Source organism: Furipterus horrens, unplaced genomic scaffold (assembly GCF_987537825.1).
Source record: "Furipterus horrens unplaced genomic scaffold, mFurHor1.1.pri manual_scaffold_3, whole genome shotgun sequence".
Taxonomy (NCBI): Eukaryota; Metazoa; Chordata; class Mammalia; order Chiroptera; family Furipteridae; genus Furipterus; species Furipterus horrens.
The window spans coordinates 204,181,441-204,205,109 of record NW_028327173.1 but is presented as its reverse complement, the minus strand read 5'-3'; the positions used below and the strand labels follow the sequence as shown (position 1 = coordinate 204,205,109).

The 23,669-nt window shown below is 43.3% G+C and overlaps 1 protein-coding gene across 2 annotated transcripts in view; it reads left to right on the top strand.

The window, feature by feature from the left end:
- The window catches only part of BTBD7 (BTB domain containing 7), a 59,709-nt gene extending 41,400 nt beyond the window's left edge, over positions 1-18,309 (top strand). Inside the window, exons 4-11 of one of the 2 annotated variants that reach the window (XM_090271340.1) lie at positions 223-431; positions 1,923-1,998; positions 4,596-4,756; positions 6,956-7,099; positions 8,614-8,803; positions 11,671-11,849; positions 14,357-14,794; positions 16,312-18,309. In XM_090271340.1, the coding sequence (XP_090127466.1) occupies positions 223-431; positions 1,923-1,998; positions 4,596-4,756; positions 6,956-7,099; positions 8,614-8,803; positions 11,671-11,849; positions 14,357-14,794; positions 16,312-17,127 (2,213 nt within the window). In that variant the 3' untranslated portion in view covers positions 17,128-18,309. The remainder of the gene's footprint in view (positions 1-222; positions 432-1,922; positions 1,999-4,595; positions 4,757-6,955; positions 7,100-8,613; positions 8,804-11,670; positions 11,850-14,356; positions 14,795-16,311) is intronic. The other variant, XM_090271341.1, reaches the window with a different exon arrangement.
- Positions 18,310-23,669: the final 5,360 nt, after the last annotated feature.

Below are 23,669 nucleotides of genomic sequence, written 5' to 3'. Positions count from 1 at the left end.
TTTTCTGTGGATCTGTCTGTGGAACAGCCGATTTCCTATAGAGGTCATAGTCCATTGTTACTTATTACCCATCCCTCCAGGTCTTGGTGATTTCCATGAGATTTTATTTTATCTCCTTGTTCTTTTTTACTGTTGCTGCTTTTAAGTATAGTGTCTAACACACTAATGTTCAATAAGGTATATTTGTGATTAACCTCAAGAAGTATTTGCCTTCTCTTTTAGGCTGTGAGGATATCATTGCCGAGAGCATCTCATTAGATACCTTAATTGCCATCCTCAAGTGGAGCTCTCATCCATATGGCTCTAAGTGGGTGCACCGGCAAGCTTTACATTTCCTCTGTGAGGAATTTTCCCAGGTCATGACTTCGGATGTTTTTTATGAACTCAACAAAGACCATCTGCTTACTGCTATCCAGTCTGACTACCTGCAGGTAATCATTTATACACCTCTCAAATTCATCGTCATTCACATATGCACCACGAATCCCATCTGACCTCCATTCTCACGACTAGGGAGATCAGCCCACCTAGGAATGTCCCTTTCACATCTGTACAACAAAGCCTTCTAGCGCTCTGGCCCTTCGTGCGCTCTGCTGCTACGGCTCAGCACTGTGAACCATACTGTGTCCTGACCAACCACGCCAGAGGGGTTGAAACAGTAGGCAGGGTCAGAAGCACATCCCAGCAGGGATTAGTGGCTTCCACTAATAGTTAATTCACCTTATTAGTTTCTTATTTGTGGTGGAGTGTTAGATACTTAGACTGTAGATAGTAGCTTAAGCAGCACAAAGTAAGAATAATTTCTAATCTACTCTAATGCTCATTAAAACCCTGTATATGTGTACCGTCAAAGTAAAATAATGTTTTCAACTACTTATTTTTAATCAGAAGCAGTTTTTAGCAAATTCTGTGTTCTTGACTTACAGATCCATCTAATTTAGTAATTAAAACTAACAGTGCGTTTAAAATATTGCAAAAATATTTTCAGGTAAGGTATGTTCAACCGTAATTTCCTTTTGCATCGGTTGTATAAATTCTATGCTGAAAATTGTACAACAGTTTTAGCGTTTTGAAGACACAAAAACCCAGTGGTAAGCCATTCCTTATTTTTTTATAGTTGTACTAGAGAAGTTACAAAATACTTCCATCTCAGTCAGAAATGCAGTAAAGAGGTAAAGAATCCACTTAGCATTTGTGCTTCGGTTGCAGTACAAATGTTGTCATCTTGGGATTTGATTTATTTAGGATCTGTGTTTATTAACCCTGTTTTTCTGTCCTGATCCAGACTACGTGCATTTGGGGAATTAGGATTTGTCAGTTTTCTCAGACCATTGGCTTCAGTAGCTCTTTGTTCCCTCTTAGAAAGTAAAAACCACGGAGAGCAGCTTAGATTTGCTTTAAATTTTTAGATAAAATACAAAGAAGTGAGGGGCGCAGCGCTGTCTCACGGGGCATGCTTAGCAGGCCTCTCCCGGGTCAGTAGGGGAGTGCGTGGGGGTGGTCCCTGGGGGGGGGGGGCAGGGGCCGCTCTGCGTCCGTACACTTTGGCTTCTGTTTGTTTATCCATCTTATTCCAAAAAGAATTCAGGGCAGCTGTGTAAAGACCATATAGTAAGATAAAATAAAGTTAAAATAGGTGAAGAGATAAGATAAAAATAAAATAAGGATGGAAATAAGAATAAAAATTTAGTTGAAGCCAAGAGTGAAGTTACTGGACGAAACTCATGTAGTACATACAGTCTTATGTGTTTGCTGTTGATGGACCACAGGCGTAACTCGAACATCTCAGCCAGTGTAAAGAATGAAATGGGGTAGGTAAGTGGCCTGCTGTGTTTACTTTATGACCTAGGAGAAGTCATTAATGAAATTAACCATTTACCTAATTTCACCAGAATTAAGTATAAACCATTTTTTTATTTTAGGCAAGTGAACAAGATATCCTTAAATATCTGATTAAGTGGGGTGAGCACCAGCTGATGAAAAGAATAGCAGACAGAGGTAAGCTCGGAAAATTAGCTTGCACTATTCTTCCCAAAGCTCACATCATGCTACATGTCAGTCTTGACGATAACCGCTATTGCCTGGCGAAAGTAAAAATTTGTACAAGTCACTAAATTTCTTTAGTGGAGAGGGTGTGCTTTGTTGGAGATAAATATACCAAAATTATATGTTATAATTTTAAAACGATACTTTGAATGTTATCTTTCTATGTGCTTAATATGAAATGTTGACTGATTTACAGAAGTAGGATGGAATTTTCCATTTAATGATTAAAGTATTACAGTGCATATTGTTGATGAAACGGTCTGGAACTAGGTAGTGGTGATACTGTAGCTACCCAACACTGTAAATGTACTAAAAGCCGTGGACTTTGTGTACTCTTTAAAATGGTGAGTTTTATGTTATACGAACTTTACCTAAATAAAAAAAAGTATGTATGACTACCCCCAGAAGGCATATTTGCTGTTTATTTTTAAATTTTGTGGAAAGTAAAGGAGAAATAATTTTGAGTGGCCTCCAACTAGGGTTACTCCAGAAAAGATGGTGGCATCCTAAGTGAGGAGGAGGGCCTTCAACTTCAGTAGTCTATGGTTCTTTTGTTTCTGTCTAGGGTTGGTCCATCCCCTTGCACGCCTTCCCTCGTGGAAAATTTTATTGCTGTATAATGAACACAAAACAAAAAACTTTAATTTGAAAAATTAAATACAGGTTTTCCTTCCCGGTCATTTTTCAACAGCTTTATGTGTTTTTGTGATTGTTGTTTGTTTTTTAGAGTTTGAAGTGGAAGAGTTTATTAGGGAAGCAGTGATCAGAGAGGGACTGTTCCCCAGGCAGGGCAGCTCGGCAGCTTTAGGTGTAACTTACCAGAGGATTCGACTCTTTCCAGTATTCCCGTCAGTGGTTTCAGTAGTAAGTTTATAGAATTGCTCTGCTGCTGTGTGTTTAAATATATGAAGATATCAAGCTAAACTGCCTGTAGACTTTTTTATGTATTCCCGTAATACGCTACTTCCCAAGTACTAAGGAGCAAAAGCAGTCTCCCCGCCAGATCTCTCCCAGTGTGCCTCTGTCCTGCAGAGGCCTTTAGCGGTTCTCAGATTTGAAAGTGGCGGTCAGTGTACAGTCTGTCCCCCTTACCCACAGGTTGTGTATTTGCAAATCCACCTACTTGCTAAAATTTATTTGTAACACCCTAATCAGTACTGTGGCACCTCCATGCGTATTTGCAGGCGTGTGCAGTATCAGAACATTTGAATCCCTTGGTGCACATGTTCGCAGCTTAAGGTGAAACAAGGTGATACTCTGCCTTCCGGTTTCCATTCTCATAGTGTAAGCGTGTCCTTCCACAGTGTATTTAGTGTATTTAGTGCTGTGTTCTTCACATTCTTACGAGGCTTGGGGGGTTATCTCAATGTTTAAAATGGCCTCCGGGTGTAATGCTTAGTGCTGTCTAGCGCCCAAGAAGCCTGTCATGTACCTCAGGAAGAAGACGTGTTACATAAGCTTTGTTTAGGTACGAGTGTCAGTGCTGTTGGCCATGAGTTCAGTGCTAATAAGTCAACATATGTATTAATAAGGTGTCATTAAACAGCAGCACACATAAAACAAAGTTATGTCTTGACCAGTTATCAAAAATGTGGTGACCAGAGGCTCCCAGGAATCTAACCCCTGTGTTTAACTTAGGAGCAGTGGTTCAGTATGTGCTAGTTAATTGTTCTTGGTGACTTTGTAGAACAGAACTACTCCAAATAGTAAGAACTGGGTGTACGTAATGTTACATAATCACTATAGGCCATAGGTTTTTTCCATTGACATAAGGTTGGTAATGTCATATTTATTTTGGGCAGATGATGAGCATCCTCGATAAAACTCCCCTGGGTTAGAAAGTCAGGCTCTTCCCCAGGAACGAGGAAGCCAGTCGCCTTCGTAGATCAGGGCTCTGCCCTTACTTGTCACATATTTGGGGGTTGAATGTCAGATTTCGATGGAAAACAGGACACTGCTAGTGAAAAAAAATGTTTGAAAAGCAGTGCCTTGTGTAAGTATGAAGCCAGATCATAGCAAGGGGAGGACAAAACCATTTTTTACATACTTGCAGCAGTTTAATTTCAGACGGCTCCAGTAAAAGCTTAGATACCAGGAGATTAATATCTTGTTAAGTTGCTGTTAAACAAATGGCAGCCTGATGAGTATACCTTTAACCTGCAGCGACCAGGAATAGCACTTGCCTTGCGACGTCCTAAAAACTGGTCACAAAAGTGAGGCAGCTTAAGAAAAAGCCCTGGGTCAACTTAGTTTTAATAGATTGTCATATTTTTTTCCCCTTTGAGTTAGTATATGGAAAAGAACCCTTTATTCCTTAGTGCAGAACAATCATAAAAGACTGTTGCACTGTTGACACCATGCTTTTTCTCTGTCCAAGAACATCTTTGTTAACTAAACTTTATAAAACATAATTTATAACCCTTTTTAAAGCATATGTACTAGATGTACTTACGGACAAAGAATGGTCCTGAAAGTGTACTAGAGAAGAAGGAGAGCCTTTCTCTGAAAATCTGGATTTGGTTGGAGACTTTTCGTTTTCTGCCTCTTAGAGCCAAATGTGCTGAGTGGCACTGCTCACAGTGTGAACAAAAGGGGTGTCAAGCGACGGGACCTGGACGTGGAAGAGCTCCGAGAGGTTCTTTCTCCGCTCTTGCCTTTTGTGCGAATTGAACACATCTTACCAATAAACAGTGAAGTCCTCAGTGATGCAGTAAGTCTCCATCTTCATTCATCCCTTCCTGAAAAGAAAATGCACTAAAACATACAGGCTTATCTTTGTTTATCATTGAAAATAATTTCTGCTACTACCAGAGTGTTGTGAGACTGTAAAGTTCATGAGGTCAGAGACAGGTGTCTGTTTTGTACTGTATTGTATCCTCTGTGTCTAGCACTGAAAAAGGAAAGGGGAGAAATTACCTTTGGAGACTCTTCAAGAACAGCAGTAAATAAGCAAACAGGAGGAAAGGAGAATAGTTCCGTGTAAAAAGGATGAGTAAATCTTACAATGGCATTTCATTTAAAAATTAATGGAGCTGATCATGTTAATTTTATAAGTTTTAAGTGACTTTTTAAACTAATAGAATTTTTTAAATTAATGGGAAACTAAATATTATAAATGTTCCTCATGCATTGATTTATAACTTTAATGTAATGCTGTAAACATAATAGTTTTTAAAAGTTCTCTAAAAAGAACATAGGACTAACTCTTCCCAAATGTAAAATATATGTTAAAACTCTTTTTTTTTTTTTTTTGAGCCCTCCCCCCACCTAAAACTCTTAATACAATATTTAATCTGTGGTGCTAGCATAACAGGCAAGGCAAGATAGTCTAGAAAAATATCCAAATTGATAAAAGAATTAAGCATAAATGACCTATCACAAATCAGTGTGGTGCTAGACTAACTGATGAGTGGCGAAGAGAGGAAATGTGTTTAAAGTTAAATCCTAATTTTATATGCACACAAAATTAATCCTTGTTAGATTGAAAAAATAAATATTAAATTAAAACAGAAAAGTAGAAAAAAACAAATATTTATAGAATCTGATTAGAAAAATGTTCAGTCTCACTAATAATCACATACCCCAAAGAAAGCGAAATAAAACAATGTTACATTTTTTCACCTCTATTAGGTCAGTAATTCTTGAAATAATATTACTATCCCATAGGAGAAGTAGAACTGGTACATTGGTATCATTGTCATTAAATATTTGGATATAATCTAAATATATAAGAACAGGGAAAATTAGTAAATTATACTGCAACTACTCAACAGAATATTTTCCTGCCCTGAACAATGGTTATAACAACTAATATAGCAACATGGAAAATGCTGATAATGGAACATAATTTTAGAAATAAGGATATAAAATGTGTATTTTATGTATTCTAGAATGCAGTTATGTTAAAATTCATTTGAAAAGAAGGAAATGTAGCAACATTATTATAGTTATTACAGATTAGAATTATGAGTTTTCCCTCTCGTAAACACTATCTAATGCTACATTTTATTAAAAATAATTTTAACTAATACAGCAATTAGACATTTATTACGTTTAACAAAAACAGTATTGGAAAAACAATGTTTGGTTTTGTTTAAAATCTGGGATTCGAACCAAGTTGAACCCTGAATTTGGTTTAGAAAAATATTTTAGAACTTTGGTTTAGAAGACTTAGGAAAAATGCATCGCGCGCTTAATTCCATGGCTACCACATAATAAGTCCCCAGTACAAGTTTGCTAATAATAGCCGTTAACCGGAGGTGCTGAGCACTGCCAGACTTCATTTAGTCCTCACAGCCACCTCGTGGTCTGGGGGAACTTGATTGATATTCTCCTAGCGTGGATGAGGAGGCAACAGGGCCACCGCGTTGAGTCAGCTGTGCGGTGCCTCATCTGCAGGGCCGTTTAGGAGCCCTTAAAGTGAGACCCCGGTGAAAGATGTCCACGGTCACCAGGCTGTTGAGTGGGGCGTTAAGGTTTGACCAGGTCCGCCTCCCCGTAAAGTCCCTGCTCTGTGTCCTTGCGCTGCAGATAGAAGGCCTCTAGGTCTTGTTTCGTCTTGGGGGGGCGGGGGGTTGAGAATAGAATCAGTTCCTAGATGAGTATGAAAAAAATTGATTTTCATTAAGAATTCTGAAAGTTCATGCAGTTTGTTGCATTTTTTATTAAGATAGCTCATTTTTAAAACATCTTTCCTCTGTGTGGAGAAAAATGGGAAATTGTACAACCTTTTATTACTGAGTCCTTCAAATATTATTAAACACTTGAAGTATTCTTAAATTTCACATATATTCCTAAATTTTTATACAAATGGTGAAGTTTGAATATTTTGACTTCTAGGTATAATTACTTTTATCTTAGTATGTAGTGCTCCACAAATCTTTATGTAAAAAAAATTTTTTTTTCCAAGATGAAAAGAGGCTTGATTAGTACTCCTCCATCAGACATGCTTCCTACGTCAGAGGGTGGAAAGTCCAATGCCTGGTTACGGCAAAAAAATGCTGGAATATATGTTCGTCCGCGACTCTTCTCTCCCTATGTTGAGGAAGCAAAGGTAAAGACATTTTCAGACATTAGAACACTTCCTTACAGACTACAGGCACAAAGGCATCCACTGCGGATTATACAAGTATTCGGAAATGGCCCGATTATTCAGTAATTGGGAACGTGAACACAAGTTCTAGTTTGACTGCTCAGCAAATACTTTTCTGAAATGTTTAATTATCGAGCATGTTTTTATAACTTAGGTCATGTTAAATTGCATTTTATATTTTTTTCATCTTAGTTGTCTTGAAAAATGTTAACTTGAAAAGGAAGTTTTATTTTATTGAAGCGATTGTCTGTATTTTGTGGTCTTCAGGATGGGAAAAATGTCCTAAAAGCAGACTGCACACATTTTTATCTTCCTTCATAAACTGAAGAAATGCCATAATTTCTTGTAACATATTTCTGTGATGGCTAATTGTTGGAAATTGTGTTTCGTCTTCGAATAACTGCACGCACTAAGAAAAAAAAATTTAGGTCTATTAAGTAAATAGTTGGCATTATGTATATTATAACAGTTCTAGAAAATATGGTAATGTAAAAATGAAATACTGTAGTTTTTATTAAATGTATTTCAGGCGTAAGAACTCTGGGGTGGCTTTTTGAGGAACAGACAATCTTTGAAAGTTAGAAATCACCATTAAGCGTTATGAAATAAATTAACAGGCAAAATAATGTATATTTGGATATAGAATTGATTTATCTTAATTTTTTTCTTGGCTTTTATTATAAGGGTTTCTAGTTTAAGATACATGAAAGGATTTGTGAGAAGTTTATTTTGTTGACTAGATTCACTAGATTATAATCTACCTCTTATTGACTGGTTGACGTTATAGTGGTTCTAAAACAGGGAAAAAGCAGAATGGTTGCACCTGGTCTGAAATAAATTCAGTACTTAAACTCACTAGAGTAGCTGAGGCCTTTACAGAAGGTTGACTGTGGTGATAAAAGGTCTGTAGTAGCCTGGACCCACCCTCCATTCTACTCTCTCTCATCCGTAGTCCTCCATGCTGCTCAGGTGGCTGTACCTGCACACAGGGAATTGCCCCAGCAAGTGTGGAAATGTTTACGCATTATGTGATTTTGACCATTCTGCAGTTTAGTGAAATAGGTTCACCTGAAACTGATACTAACATTGGGTTTATTGGTAGGTCTGTTGAATTTTATGTCAGTCTGTAATATCTTGTCTTTTGAGCATTTGCTTTTGGATCTGATAATTAGCCCATGTGTGCGTGTTTTCTTTATAGTAACTATATCTGTAATTTACTTCCGTCCTTCAAATTTCAAATACTTCAATTAAAAGAAACTTTACAGAAGATAATTTATTTTTTTTCCCCAAAGATACTCCAAAAGATCATTTAAACATTAAAGAGGTAGGGGCAGTACTTTCTCCTCTCACCACTAATTATAAATTTCATACCCTGGAAAGAGTGAAGTAATCCCCTTTTAACACTTTTTCTCTAAATGTGATTTAACAGAGATGAAACATTGACTGCTTCTGTTAATACTGAATTGTTGTTTCAGTCAGTGCTAGACGAGATGATGGTGGAGCAAACAGATCTGGTGCGGCTGCGCATGGTCAGAATGTCCAATGTGCCAGACACACTGTACATGGTCAGCAATGCCGTGCCACAGTGCTGTCACATGATCAGCCACCAGCAGATCAGCAGTAACCAGTCAAGCCCTCCTTCGGTGGTAGCCAATGAAATTCCAGGTAAGGCAGTAACCTTGTTTTAGGCATTTAGACTTAAATAAATAATCTGATCATTTTGTAATCCCTTTCTATATGCTAATTATCTCCCTGTTCCAATACCCAGTATGCATTGTTCTCCTCAAAGAATAAATCCTTACAAGCTATGTTTTTTGTTTTGAATTTTATTTTATAGTAACAGATATATACAAATTTCAGTTTTGCCCAAGGTTGACAGGGCTGGATAATTCTTTGTTGTGGGGACCGTCCTGTGCATCGTAGGGTGTTCAGCAGCGTTCCTGGCCTGGACTTACTAGATGCCGGTAGCGTACATGCGCACATCCCTGTTTATAACCTTTTGGAAACATTTTATGTTTCTAGTTCTAGACATTGCCGAATGTACATGGCGGGCAAAATTGCCTCCTGTAGAGAACCACTGGTTTAGAGGAATTCACATATTTTATCACATAGGGTATTCCTTATATTAAAAGACCCATTGGGAAGAGTATTGTAAACTTATATCTTTGAGTCTACATATGCCCCCCCAAAATGTGACCATCATTGGTGTTCTGGAGATCCAGTTTCCCAAGATCTGGTCTGTGAATTTTATTGTAATGCAGTCTTACGTCTTACGACTCTGAGGAGAGTGGCCATAGGTGCAGGTTTAGCCGTGAATGTCCAAAAACTTCTCAACGTCGGTTAACGTTTCCTTTAACCAACGAGCTCGAATGTCATTTTCTAAGGTATGGAAATCAATAGCACAAATCGGGTCAGACATTTTTAAAAATTCAGCAAACTATAGCATTATTGGAAATGGCACCCTTCATTTTCTGCTCATAAATGTCTGTTTCAAATAAGGTTAATAAAAGACGTGATGACAACTTTTAATTGAACACATACATTTTGCTCTGGGACTGATATCTGACCAGTTGTTGCTTTATGAGATTTGTGTGCTGCACGTTATTTAAAGTAACATTGGATGACATATGAAGAGAAATATTTCTGTAGCTGATTTGTAGAGATCTTGAAGCTTTTGTAATTAGCATTGTTTTTATCATCTTGAGTTAATACTTGAATAGCAACATAATTTAATCCTAGAACTGAATGTGGAAGGCCCAGATGTTCACAATTAGGTGTGCCCAGAAAAAGAAGACTTGTCCTTCTGCTGTCTGACCCTGTTCTGGTGTCGTCCGGGCTCTCACTTGCTCACCACACTCTAATGAAAGGCGCTCTGACTTCTTGGAGAAGGCCTGTGGGCTCATATCCTGGCTCTGCTCCTTCGTTTGTGTGACTTTGGACAAGCTGTCTGCGCCCCTGCACGTTAATTTCCTTGTCTGCAGAATGGGGCTAAACACTTAAGGAGGCACCATGGGTAATATGCTTAGGAGTTTGCCTGGCACAAAGCAAGTCCTCCGTAATGGCTTCGTTTTCCCCAAAATAATAGTTTGGCTCATCATGTTCATAGACTTGGTCCCTTCTTTCCCAGCCCTCTGCTGCAGCGTCACTCCAGGTCCCTGACCCGTGTTCCTGCCTCTCACCTCACTCGCTCCCCTTAAGGACTGGACCCCAGGGCTCAGCAAAGTTTTTCTGTGACGTGCCAGAGAGGAAACACTGTAGGCTTGTGGGTTATGCAGTTTCTGTCCCAGCTACTCAGCTCTGTTCAGTTCTGCCGCTGTAGGCCAGAAGCAGCCAGTGACGGCACCTAAGCAGGCGGTGTGGCCGTGGGCCAGGGAAACTGTGCTTGAGAACAGGCGGCAGGCCTGGTGCGGCCTCCGGGCCGGAGTGCGCCAGCCCTTGCTGGGCACTGCTCTCAGAGGGCACTTACCACGTCACGGCTCTGGTGCGGTCCTCCCTGTGCAGGCGACGACCTGTCACACATACGATACGAATTCCCTTACTGTGACACGCAGGGTCGTTCGTGATCTGCGCCACCCATCTTTCTAGTCTTCTCTCCTCGTGCTCTCCTTGCTTACACAGCAGGCCCTTTCTATATCGCGGTTCACTTACCGCGGCCTCACTGTATCGCGGGGTTTGAAAAATGTTATATTTAATTATTTATCGCTGATTCTTTTTGCTGTATTGTGGGATTTTGCGGTCCTGTATATGTATGTTGTAAAAGTTACATAAGTTTAAGAGTGTAGAATAAATGTAAGGTTCCTACTTTGCGCGGTGGGGGGGGGTCTGGAACATAATACCTGTGATAAGTGAGGGAACACTGTACTTTTGAACCCTAAGTTCTAGCCATGCCAGGCCCGCGCGCCACACTCTCACTTGCCTACTTTACACATGCCTGGTCCTGCTGCTCGCGTTCTCCACCTGCCTGCTTTTTGCCCGTTCTTCAAGGTTGCGCTCAGGGCTCACCCTCTCTGGCAAGCCTTGGCCGCCTGCCCCCAGTCTAGGCTGGGGACCCCTTCCTCCACATCCCTTCCATACCCTGTGCATGTTTCTCGCCATGACTGCACTCTACTGGTTTGTTTGGTTTCCTTCACTGAAACCAGGTTCTGTGAGGACAGGGATGATGTCTTTGTTCTGCGCACCCTAATGCGTAAGGCCGGTCCCTGGTGCATAGAGTGAATACACTTTCAAAACTTAGTAAATATCCTAAGATTCAGAAGAGAATGTATGCAAGTAAAATTTTATTTAGTCTGGGGACTAATAATACAGCTCAGGAGCTGTTTGGTATTATCAAGAGCCTTTTGGGTACAGTGAAATTTTAGAACCTTAAAAAGTAATTGGACATATGTATAGTACTAAGTTGCTAGGAAATTAAAATATTATCAAAAAATTATAAGAAGATTCTGATGTAAAACACATGCTTTTATCCTGGTGCTGAATGGGTGGTCGTGTGTGTAGCTCGGGTGTTTGCTTACAGACAGTTTTCCCTCTTCCAGTGCCCCGGCTCCTCACCCTGAAAGACATGGTCCGGCGCCTGCAGGAGCTCCGGCACACGGAGCAGGTGCAGAGAGCCTACGCGCTGAACTGCGGGGAGGGCGCCACGGTCAGCTACGAGATCCAGATCCGCGTGCTGAGGGAGTTCGGGCTCGCCGACGCGGCTGCGGAGCTCTTGCAGGTGGGGCTGCCTTTGGATCGGGGAGCCTGGCCCCTCCTGCAGGCGATGCCGGAGCCGGCGCGGGCCTTGGCGGGGTCCGCACGCTCACTGCTCCTCGCGTCTCGGCCGACCTTGGGCAGCCGCGTGGGAGCGGGCCGCGCTCAGGCTCGGGGTGGGGCGGTCGCGGAGCTGGGTGTGTGCCCTGGCGCTGCTGCTCACCACCGCCTCCCTGGAGCAGCCCCGTAGCCGCTCTGAGTGCCAGCGGCCTCGCGTGTCACGGTCGTCGCGAGGGTGAGAGACGCGGGGTCCCGGAGCAGCCGTGTCTCTTGCACGTAATAACCATGCACGCGGCCGCTGCTGGAAGTTGGCAGTGCGCGCTCCGCAGGGCAGGGCAGGGCCGGGCCGGAAGACGGGGGAGGGGACTCGGGCCTTCCGCCGCGCTCCCTGCCTGGGCGGGCCGCTGCCGGACTCTCACTGCTTCCAGGTGCCCCTCTTCCCTCTCCGCCCCCTGGTTACAAGAAGTGTTTTGTATGACGGGTTCAGACCCTAAAAACACTGGAATCAAGAAATGAGGTTTTTTGTAACTAGCGGGAAAAACTCATTTCTAGCACTTAATTGGGTACAAAAGCAATGGCATTGGTTTTTCAATGAAAATAGAACTTGTAAAGTGTAGTCGCTCACCTTCCACAGGGAATGCATTGCAAGACCTTTAGTGGGTGCGCAAACCTGCAGATAGGTACCAAATGAGCCCTTGATGTTCTGTGCTTTTTCCTGGGCATACAGCGCTGTGATGAAGTTAAATTTATAAATTAGGCACAGTAAGACATTGAAACAGTAATACAATAAAGCGTAACAGTATACAGTACTGTAATACAAGTTACGTGAATGGGTCTCAAAATATCTTACTGTACTGTGCGTACAGCAGTGGGATGCTGGAGAAGGGGATGGTTCATTTCCCAGGTGGGACAGGGTGGGCGATGCAAGACTTCATCATTCTACTCAGCACAGCTCCCAGTGTAAAACTTAACAATTTGTTTATCTCTGGAATTTTCTGTGTACTGTTTTTGGACCTTGATTTGCCTGTGGATAATTGGAACCACAGAAAACAAAACCTCTGACAAGAGGACACCACTGTACTTTGTTCACGGCCACTAAATCAGAGCCTAAGACAAAACCTAATTTCATCTGATCAAGTGATTGTTTTCTTGCCACAGACTGCAGACCCCTGTAGCCCGAGTTGTCAAAGGGGAGCGCAGTGCGGTGTTCTCGGGCAAGAGAGCAGGCCGTCTCAGGGCCCAGATGTTCCTTTGTTTGTTAGTTTTATGTCTTAAATTATATAAAAGTTTTATTAAGCATTCCCTTACAATGTTTATCAAAATATTAATTCAGCCTATCCCTGTATAATAGGAAAAGAGTAGTATTTTGTAGTTATTATTTCAGACTGAGAGCACAGCTGTCAGAAAGTTCTAGCAGGATCCTCACTTGTGCCTTTTCTTTTTTTGGTGTTTACTGGTGATTATTTTTCTTATTTTTAATCTTCACCCAAGAATATGTTTATTGATTTGAGAGAGAGGAGCAGAAATATCAATGTGAGAGGCAAACATTGATCAGTGGCCTCCCAAATGCACCCCAACGAGGGATTGAGTCCACAACTTCGATATGTGCCCTGACCAACGATCAAACCTGCAACCTTTTAGCATGTGGGATGGTGCTCCAACCAACTGAGCTACCTGGCCAGGGCAGTGATTTTATTTTCTTACAGACACTTTTAAAAATTTTTTAATTTATTGATTTTTTTTTTTTTTTAGAGCTAGAAACATGAATTTGTTGTTTCACTTATTTATGCATTGTTGTTGGTTTTTTTAATCCTCACCCAAGAACATTTTTGTTTTTCATTGCTTTTAGAGGGAGAGAGAAACATCGATGTGAGAGAGAAGCATATATTAGTTGCTTCCCATACAAACCCGGACCGGGGTCGTAGTCACCCAGACCGGGGATTGGACTCACAATCTAGGTCTTTGCCCTGACAGGGAATCGAACCCGCAACCCTTTGGTTACGGGACAGTGCTCCAACCCACAGAGCCACACCAGCCAGGGCTGTGCATTCATTGTTTGATTCTTGTATGTGCCCTGACCAGTGATCGAACCCACAACCTTGGTGTATTGGGATGACGCTCTAACCACTGAGCTACCTGGCCAGAGCGCCAAAGATGTATTTGAATTAGGTTTTACTTCCTGTTTGTTTTCATTATCGCAGAATCTCGCCAAGAGATTACTGCCCTGCATGCTGGAATAATCAGTCAAGCAGCTCTTTTTGATAGCTGTAAGACGTCTACGGAGGCTGCCCTCTCCTCTCCCTTTGTGCTGTTAAGGTCGTTTTTTCTTGGAAGCTTCAGGCCTAGAAGAGTATTTATGCCTTTTATTCTTGCTGAGTGTGATATTTTAAGTCATCACTTAACTCTCAGTCTGTGAGTTTTCATCTATGAAATCTGCTAATCTCTTTTTTTTTCTTCTTTTTAATCTCTTAGAATCCTCACAAGTTCTTTCCTGATGAACGTTTTGGGGATGAAAGTCCGCTCTTGACAGTGAGACCGTCTGGGAGGTGTCGCGTTAACAGCACCCCCACCGCAGAAACCATGTTTACAGACCTGGACTCTTTCGTGGCCTTCCGTCCACCCCTGCCGCCGCCACCACCTCCGTACCAGCCCCCAGCTACCCCCATTCACAGCCAGCCCAAAGCGGGCTGGAAGCCAAGGCCGTCCAGCCAGCACCCTTCACGTTCCTTTTCGTACCCCTGTAACCACGCGCTGTTTCACTCCAGAACGGCTTCTAAAGCGGGCCCGCCTCCAGTCTACCTGCCGGGTGTCAAAGCCACCGCCCCGGACTGCACCAGCGCCGCGGGGCTGGGGAGACAGATGGTCGCTGCCGCCACCGCGTCCGCAGCGGCAGCGTCGGAGAAACCGGCGGTAAGTCAGCACTCCAGAAACTTCCCTGAAATGACAAGTGCGTGGGTTATTAGAAGCAGTTGCCCTGGCCCCAGGAGCCCTTCCGGAACTCAGCAGTGCCTAGAGCTGTTCCTGACGAGCTGAAGGCACAGACCTGAGTGGTTGGGGGGGGGGGCGTGGGGGAGGGAGAGAGGGCAGGAAGGGGCGGGGGGGTGTGCGTGGGGCGTAGTCAGGAGGCTGCCTCACCTGTTTTCCTTTGGGAAGGGCTGGGCTCCGGGGCAGCCCAGGCGGCTCCTGCCAGCCTCCCAGTGCTCTCCCCGGGCCCTGTCTAGGATCTGTCACTAACCTTTCTGTTCTGTAGAACCTCCTGTTCTGCCAGGTGCTTTGATGGGGCAGGAAGCAGCCGGTCAGGAACCATGTGGCAGAGGACTTCCCATTTAAAAAAGCAGTCCTCCTGCCTGTCTCTCCCTCTGGCAAGCTGTTCGTCAGAGAACCCGCATCTGGGAGCCTTCGTAGCCAGTAAAGCGAGAATTCTTTGCTTGATTTTACCCTGTTTCCGAGGTTGAATTTGTTTTATATAATACATTTAGGAAAAAACAGTAATGCTTTTAAAGTCTTCCTGCTCCGTCACATACTGTCAGTAGTGCTCAGTAGAGAGAGAACAAGAGCCACGTGGGTTAGTTCAGAGACTCGTCATTAAAATGGGACGTTTTGGAATCTGAGGACTAGTGTACGCCGTGGGTCAAATTGTGATCCTTCCTCGATTTATAACCCTTCCCCCACCCCCTGCTGGGCCTCCCAGCCCCCTTCCAAAAGAAGGAACAACCGAGGTTGGCAGTATTTGTAAGCCAAATCCCCGTCCTCTTGGCTTGGCCCTAGTTCCACAATTACAGAACTTCTGCTGCTTTGTATTTTACATAAAACTCGCATAAAGGTACCTTATTGTGTGTTCATTACAGTTTTAATTATAATAATTAAGAATTGGCCTTGGCCTTGGAGCATCATCCTGTGCACCAAGAGGTCGCAGGTTTGATCCCCAGTCAGGGTACGTGTGGGAGGCAACCGATCGATGTTTGTCTCACACCGACGTTTCTGCTCTCTCCCCTCCCCCATCAAAATCAATAAAGCATATTTTCTAGTGAGGATTTGAAAAAAAAAAAGAATTGGAAACAGCCTTAATGTCCAACAGTGGGAGAATGGCTAAGTCAGTCATCAACACATGGAATGTTTTGCAGTAATTTAAATAGTCATAGCAAAGAAAATTTGGTGACAGAATTTATATATACACTGAATTTTGTGATAATTAATATATGTGCAAAGAAAAAAATGTGAGAGAAATACCCCAAAATGCTAGCAAGTGGTTACCTCAGGGAAGGTTAGAATTTTTTTTTTTTTTTTACCTTTAGTTTTCTGTATTTTTATCTTTCTTAAAAGTAAGCATGCATTTTATCATAAGAAAGCAAAGTCAGTGCACATCGTTTGTACGAAGGCGTCCTGGGCCGCTTTCTTTAACCGTCCCCTTCTTTATCTGTTCGCAGTGCATACAGCCCGTGCTAAATGACCTAATGCCAGACATCGCCATGGGTGTGTCCACACTGTCCCTCAAGGACAGGAGGCTTCCAGAGCTTGCTGTAGACACAGAACTAAGCCAGTCAGTTTCTGAAGTAGGACCAGGGCCTCCCCAGCATCTGTCATGTGTTCCACAGAGACACACACACACGTCTCGAAAGAAACACACACTAGAGCAAAAAACAGATGCTCGAGAAAATCAGCAGGAATATCCAGATTTCTATGACTTCTCAAATGCCGCTTGCAGACCTTCTACTCCCGCTCCTGGCAGACGCACCCCCTCCCCCTCGCAAGGTGGATATTTGGGTCCTGATTTGTATAGCCACAATAAGGCACCACCAAGTGGCTTAAAGTCTGCCTGCCTACCTGGCCAGCCCTCTCCTCAGAAGCAGGAAGAAGCTAGGAGAGAATATCCACTTTCCCCTGACGGGCACCTGCACAAACAAAAGAATGAGCCGATACACCTCGATGTGGTTGCGCCGCCTGCCCAGCGGGCAGACCTCCCTCTGGCGGCCCCTGAGAGCGCTGGCGGCGGCCCGGCGCATGTCAGGGGACGGGCAGCAGTAGAAACTGACTTGACTTTTGGGCTTACTCCTAACAGACCTTCACATTCTGCATGTAACTCTGAAGCTCCAGAAGAGAGATCCAGCAGAAGACTGGCAGACAGCGAGTCCCTGGGGCACGGAGCCCAGCGAAATGCAGACTTGGAAAGGGAAGATTCCGTGAGCAGAGGAAGGCGGTCGCCCAGCAAGCCGGACTTCCTCTACCGGAAGTCTGCGCTCTGAGCAGCAGCCTCCCAGTCGTCCGTGCCTGCGATGGGAAACGTCCCGCTTCACGATGTGACCCACTAACTTAAGAGACCAGTTCATTGATGCCAGCTGATAGCTCAGTTCCACATTACTTTATTCTGGGTTCTGTACATACATGTTTATTAGACGTGGCATGCTAAGAGGGTTGTTTTGAATGCTGCATTTGTCTGTTTTATGTTTGAACAGTTGTGTGGGGAAGCATTTTTAAGAGCAAGCAAGCTGGCACTTTTTTTTCCTCTTTACAAATGATGGGATTTTTTTGCACTTGTACATTTATTTTATCTGTATTGATTTTATATCAGTATGTTAAACTTTATTGCCACATTTAAAGGACTGTATTTTCATACTTTTTGCATTTTACCGTTCATCTACCAGTTTCCACGTGCATTGGATTGCACACTGAGATGTATTTTCTTATGAAATAGTTCTGTTTATTTTTTAATTATAGAAATTCCAAAGAACAGCACATCAAAATGCTCCTCTCTTCTCAGCAATTGTTTTGATTCAGAAATCTTCCTGCTCAGTCTCTATATACTCTTGTCATTCTTTTTTAATGAGTCTTGGGAGCTGGTCTTGGTCCCTCCAGTGGGAGTCCAGTCAGGATCCTGGAGTTCCCTGGTTCCGTGGAGAACAGGAAGGAGAAAGGCCGTTGGCGCCCAGGCTGGGACGCTGGCGCTGCGCTCACAGCGGGGCCGCTGTCGGCCCGCTGCAGGTGCTGGCGGTGTGGGTTAGAGAATCTCGAGGTGGGAGTCTAACGGATTCTTTTTCCTTATGATCAGAATCAAAGCCTGGCCATAGCGAAGCAACTTACAGTTCGCGCTGCGGGGTGTCTGGCTCTGGCGTCGCCAGCGCTCCTGCTGAGAGGGGGAGGCGCCTGCCTGCTGCCTTCAGTTGTCCTGCTCTCTATGGGGGGGAACACACACACACACAAAGGGCTTCAGACTTACGGATGTCACTTGGTGTTTATAAGCGTATGTTTTCTTGTAAATGTTTTTAAAGTGTGTCCGAATTTTGGTGTCCTACAAAAAGTTGTATAATGCATAATGCTTCATCACCAAAAGAGAAAACCCCCCTTTTTCCCCCAGTGAAACACACTACATGCCCTACTTGAACTTCACTCGGGATGCTGGTTTAGGGTTTTACCGAACCGTTGAGCACGTGGGACCCTTTAAGGTCCTCGCCCTTGGAAGGGCGGTGTGTGAGCTAAGGACTTTCTCTTACTCTCCAATGTAAATACATTAGCATTTGAGTTTGTAAATCACGTCAGCATTATTTGAGCTTTCACTTTGTATTTTTACAGAAACATACACACACAGCCCTAGCACTTAGAAGAAAAGAGACTTTCTGCACATTCCATCACGCAAAGGATGCTTGGGAGCCTCTTTTCTGTGTATGTGTATATATATATATATATATATATTTAAAATACTATGAATCACTGACGCTCTAAAACTATGCAGGGCTAGGGAGCCTTTACAAGCTACCATATAAATTAATTACATGCACTTTTAAGTCAATAGGTTTCTATTGGGTGTCATCAACTCTGATTTCTCCCGAAACTGTAGATTCTTACAGTCTTTTTGTATGTTACCCTGTGGATATACACTCAGGAATAATCTGACATTTTTAAAAACCCTAACAGTAGATCGTCTCAAAGATGGGAAACACATCAGTGTATCTGTACACGGCCCGCGGCTGCCTCTCGTTCTGCCACCTGGCTCGTTAGCTGCTGCTGGCGCATCTGTCCCCGTTGGTGGCGTTGCGTACTGAGCGCCAGAGTTGACACTAACCTACTGTAAGGTCGGCTGCGCATCGCCTTTGAAGCTCCCGTTTTTAAAGCAAGAAAAACATAGGACTCTGTTCTCATTTTTAGGAGTCTTGACCCTGAGATGATGGTGTCTTTTTGAAGCCAATCTCCGTCTGTCCCTCAGATTGTTAATCCCGTTATATTCTTTAATGTGTGTTTATATACCAGTGTTGACGTGAATTATTTTGATGTAGTTTTAAATGTCTGTTCTGATTCAGACTGTACTGTGCTGGTACTGCACGTTAGGGTGGAAAAAGCTTTCTTATTGCAGACCTTTAAAAAATACATACACGTTAGATAAGAGCTATTGATGCTGCACATCCGTTTTTCTGAAAATATTAAATATTCTTTCATATCCCGAAAGTGTAATTGTACAAACAAGTGGCCACCGTTCATGATCTTGTTTAATTTATGAATTTTGCTTTTAATAACCTAGTAGCTTAGCTGGCTAAACCATGTGTATAAAGAGAAGCTTGCTTTAACCTAAGGGGTTGCCGGAGGTGAGCAGGTCGGAGGGGGCTGTTCGGTGGGTGTTAGCAGACTGTCGGGGTGTCTTGGGAAGTGTGCTGGTCTAAGGGCAGGTTGAAGAGCTCTGCGCCTCTGGCTTCTGAACCCACCCAGTCGGTCTTTTTTCACGCGTCCCGAGAATTCACGCCCCCTGAGGCTGTGCTAAGATGAATGTGAAGGCTGAGCAGCACTGCTCTCCGGAACGCAAACCTACGTGTAATAAAGTTTGGCCACAGGACCGGGCGTTTTGCTTGGTGGAGAGATTTCATGAGAATCCCATTTCGGAAAACCAGCTCTTATCTTGAGGCCCCCGGACAATCAGGCCGTCAGACAATCGCCACCTTGGGTGCCCGCCTTGTTGAGGTTAGAGAACTGCCCTTTAGATCGTGGATCGCAAAAACATCGACGTTTCTTCAAGATGCTGCTGGCCTTTTTCTACTTCCTTTCGTTATGTGATTTTGATAATTTTAAGTTCAGAGTCACCTGTGACTCCTAAGGGAAGGAAGTAGCATGAAAGGCAAAAAGTATCCCTGGAAAGTGGTTGCACGGCTTCCCCACGCACCGCACGTTCTCGCACGCCCTTTCAGCCTTTCCTAGGCTCGGGGCGCTGGACCTGATGAGCGCTCCTGGCAGTTTGATAACCAGTTAGATTTTAAGGGCTTTTAACTCGGTCCTTTTATTTTAGTCTTTCTGTAGAACTCTCTGAAACTTGACCTAATTCTTGTTTTTGCTTCCTCAGAAACTCTTGAGTTTACTACAGTTGCCATCCTTTATTGGGTTTTCTTTTGTTGTTCAGGTTCTAGCAACAGGCAGTCCTTGTCCCTTTGAATTACGGTGACGACGATGACACGGAGCGTGAGGGGAACAGCGTGCGGCACAAGGCCTGCTTGTCTCTCTAGAGGAGAGTTAGCATTTCTCAGTAACTGTCAGCAAAATACGTCTTCTTGTAATGTTTGACCCACTTTTCGGGGAAAATGGGTTTCCCTTGTAAGATACTGATCTAGCAGTTTGAAGGCATTCATGTTTTTATCGTAGGACTGAACTCAAAGGAAAATGTTTATTGGGCTTTTAAAAAATTATTTGATTGACTTTCCACTTCCTATTGAAAGTTCCTATTAAAGCAGCAGTGATGGGTGCTATTCCCAATTCTGCAATGGTTTACTTTGTCTACTAAGTAATTTACTTTCAAACCTCATTACAGATAACCTTACCAAAAGAGGTACCATCACACGCTGAAAGGTATTTTACTATTTTCCATAAACACTATTGTATCGACCTTTTATGACTATTTAGTTGTCTTTTTGTCTGATAAATTGCAATAGCTGTTATATAATTGTTATATTGGCAAGTCTTTTTTTTAATCTTCCTTTAGGAAACTCAGAACGTGTGTCAATCTTCCATATTCTAAACATTATTATGCTGTGGCCATTTCTGAAGAAAGATGGCTTGCGAGTGTTGTGTCTTAAAAATAACCTCTTGTGTCTGTGTGTTTACGTGGGTTCTGAGAGATGAGATAAGCTCTGGAAGCTTTCTCGTGTACCTGCACATGACTGTGTTCCCAGGGCAGGTGGTCTGGAATCCTGCTTAGGTGGGGTCGGCTGAAAGGTCAAGATTCCTGAACCCCACTTGCTGTGAACGTGCCACGTCTGTGCTTCAGCGAGGTGGCACTTCTCCGACACTGCATCTCTTGTGCTTGTGCTGTTACCGGTATAAAGTCAAGTGCCTTCAATGCTAAAGGCTCAGAAATTTTTCTTAAACTGATTTCATGTCCTATGCAAGTGTTTTCTACGACCTGCATAACCAGTACTTTGTAAAACTTGTTTACGCTTCAATTGTACATAGTGTTTTTTAAGGAAATATATAGTATTTTTATTTAGGTACCTCCAAACTTGAATTTGTCTGTGTGAAGCATTGTAAAACGATACATTTCTCTTTTGAGTATCATTACAGTTGTACAAAGGTTTTCACTGGTTCTATTTTTCTACTGTTACTGATAAGCATGTAACACTGACTTTATCCTACATATAGTTGGCATTTCAAATAAATGGCTTGTATAGAACTTGCTGCGTTGATACGGTCTGTTAAACAGCAGTGTGGCCTGCACTCATCCACCCCAGAAGCGACGGTGGAATCATGACGTTTCCTTTTATTTTTAAGATTTTATTTATCTTTTTAGAGGGGAAGAGAGGGAGAAAAACAAGGAGAGAAACATCAATCGGCTGCCTCTTGTACTCCCCCGACCAGGGACCGGGCCACAACCCAGGCATGTGGCCTGACTGGGAATCAAACCAGCAACTATTTGGTTCATAGGCTGGTGCTCAACCCAATGAGCCACACCAGCCAGGGCAGAATCATGAGGTTTTCTACATGAACTTCCCCTCTTGTTTCCAGGGTTTCATTTTCCAGAGACTTTTTTATTTTTTTAATTACTGTGTTTTTCTTGGAAATACGTTTTCATCTAAATCAAGGTCATTATATTTTCTATTTTTTCATTGGGGCATTTCTGAGAAGTTTTATTTTACAAATCTGAGCAAAAGGTTAGTTGCACAGGGGTCTCCAGAGGAAGCTCAACATTCCACCCACGTGGATCCAGCACCTGGAAAGTGCCAGGCGCCATGGTCAGTCAGAGACCCAGGCATACCCCGAGGTACACAGAGCTCCAGGTGTCAGAGACCTGGCTTAGATTCTGAGCTTTTTTTCTTTTTCAAACTCAGGCTTACTAATACTTCTCAATTTGAAAGGGAAGTGGAGTCGTGATCTAGAATCCACATTTCTGAAATAATGTACAAAATAGTTCTCTAATTTTCATTTTTTAATTGCTATAAAATAGCTATTTAATCATTTTACTAAGTTCCATCCTTGCACCCTTCATGCCTCACGAAGGCCATTCTTTATATTTTGTAACCATCTTAGATCCAACTGGGCAGGAAGGAGCAAGATGAGTGAACATATTAAAAACCTAAAAGGAAAATTAAGTCCACTTTCCTGTCTACTTGAGGCTAACCCTGGAAAAGGGAGTTCAGGCTGGCTTCCCTCGCCACCTTAGCCCTGAGTCCTCCTCAGTGCATCAGGGAACGTTTGAGTCCATTCCTGCCAGTCTCCACAGCAGACAGGACACCTTTCCGAAATGACTTCTGAGAAACAATCAGAACAGTACCTAGCAGTAGGAGGCTTATGGCTGAGGGGGAGGCTGGCTTGACATGGCCCAGGAATGAATGGGGAGAAATATGCTGGTCTCAGTACTGTGTTCTTTAATCCTTGGTTAGTTACACACTCCTTTTAGGGCCATTTTGCAAATGAGAAAACGGAAGCATGGAGATAGCAAGTAATTTGTCCAAGGTCATACAGCTAGTTCGTTGGCCAAGACTGGGCTCAAACCCTGAAGATGTGGTGACCTAGGCAGAGGGGACAAGCACAATGTGCAGGGTGGAAGTGGGTACAGTTGTGGCATTCATGTCTTCAGCAAACATTCATTCATCAAGTAACCAACTTCTGTCAGACACGGCTAGATCCTGAAATGACAGTAATGAACAAGACAGTCACAGTCCCACCCATTACAATTTCAGGGTCTCGGGGAGAAAAAGAAGTAATGCCCAGTGGTTCAGGGGAACAGATGAGGTACCGGCACAGCTTTGGCCCAGCGCCCAGTGCTGGGTGCCCAGTCAGACCAAGGCTGGTGTCTGGCAGCTGTTTTGAGGTGACCTGACTGGGAGGCAGCCGCACTGGCTCCTGGGAGCTCTGCTGGGTTGGTTTCCGGCATGTTCCACATTCCCCAGAACACACTCATCTTCCACAGGGAGCTGAACCGGGCCACTGCCAAGGTCCAACACTCACATGGGTTGCTTTCAATTTTCTTAAGTTGCACTAGGAACCTTCAAGGGAGCCAGGAGAAATGCAGCTTTCCTGGCAGTGATCACTACACAGCCTGCATTTTCAGGTATTTGCACTTCCTTCACCAGAGCGTAACTCGGGGGCGACGAGTCTGAACAATTTCCAACGAAGCAGGAGCTGGGGAAGGCCAGGGATGAGCCTCTCCATTGGCTTTTTGGTTCCACATTTGCTTTTGAAGTAAAGGCTACCATGTGGGCTCCTAGCTCCTAGCTCTTCTGCACACAGCAGCACCTGAACAAACCGAGATCACTCACAGCCCATTTCTTTGTTCTACTGTTCCCCTAGGTCCCAAAGGATTACGGAGCCTCCCTCC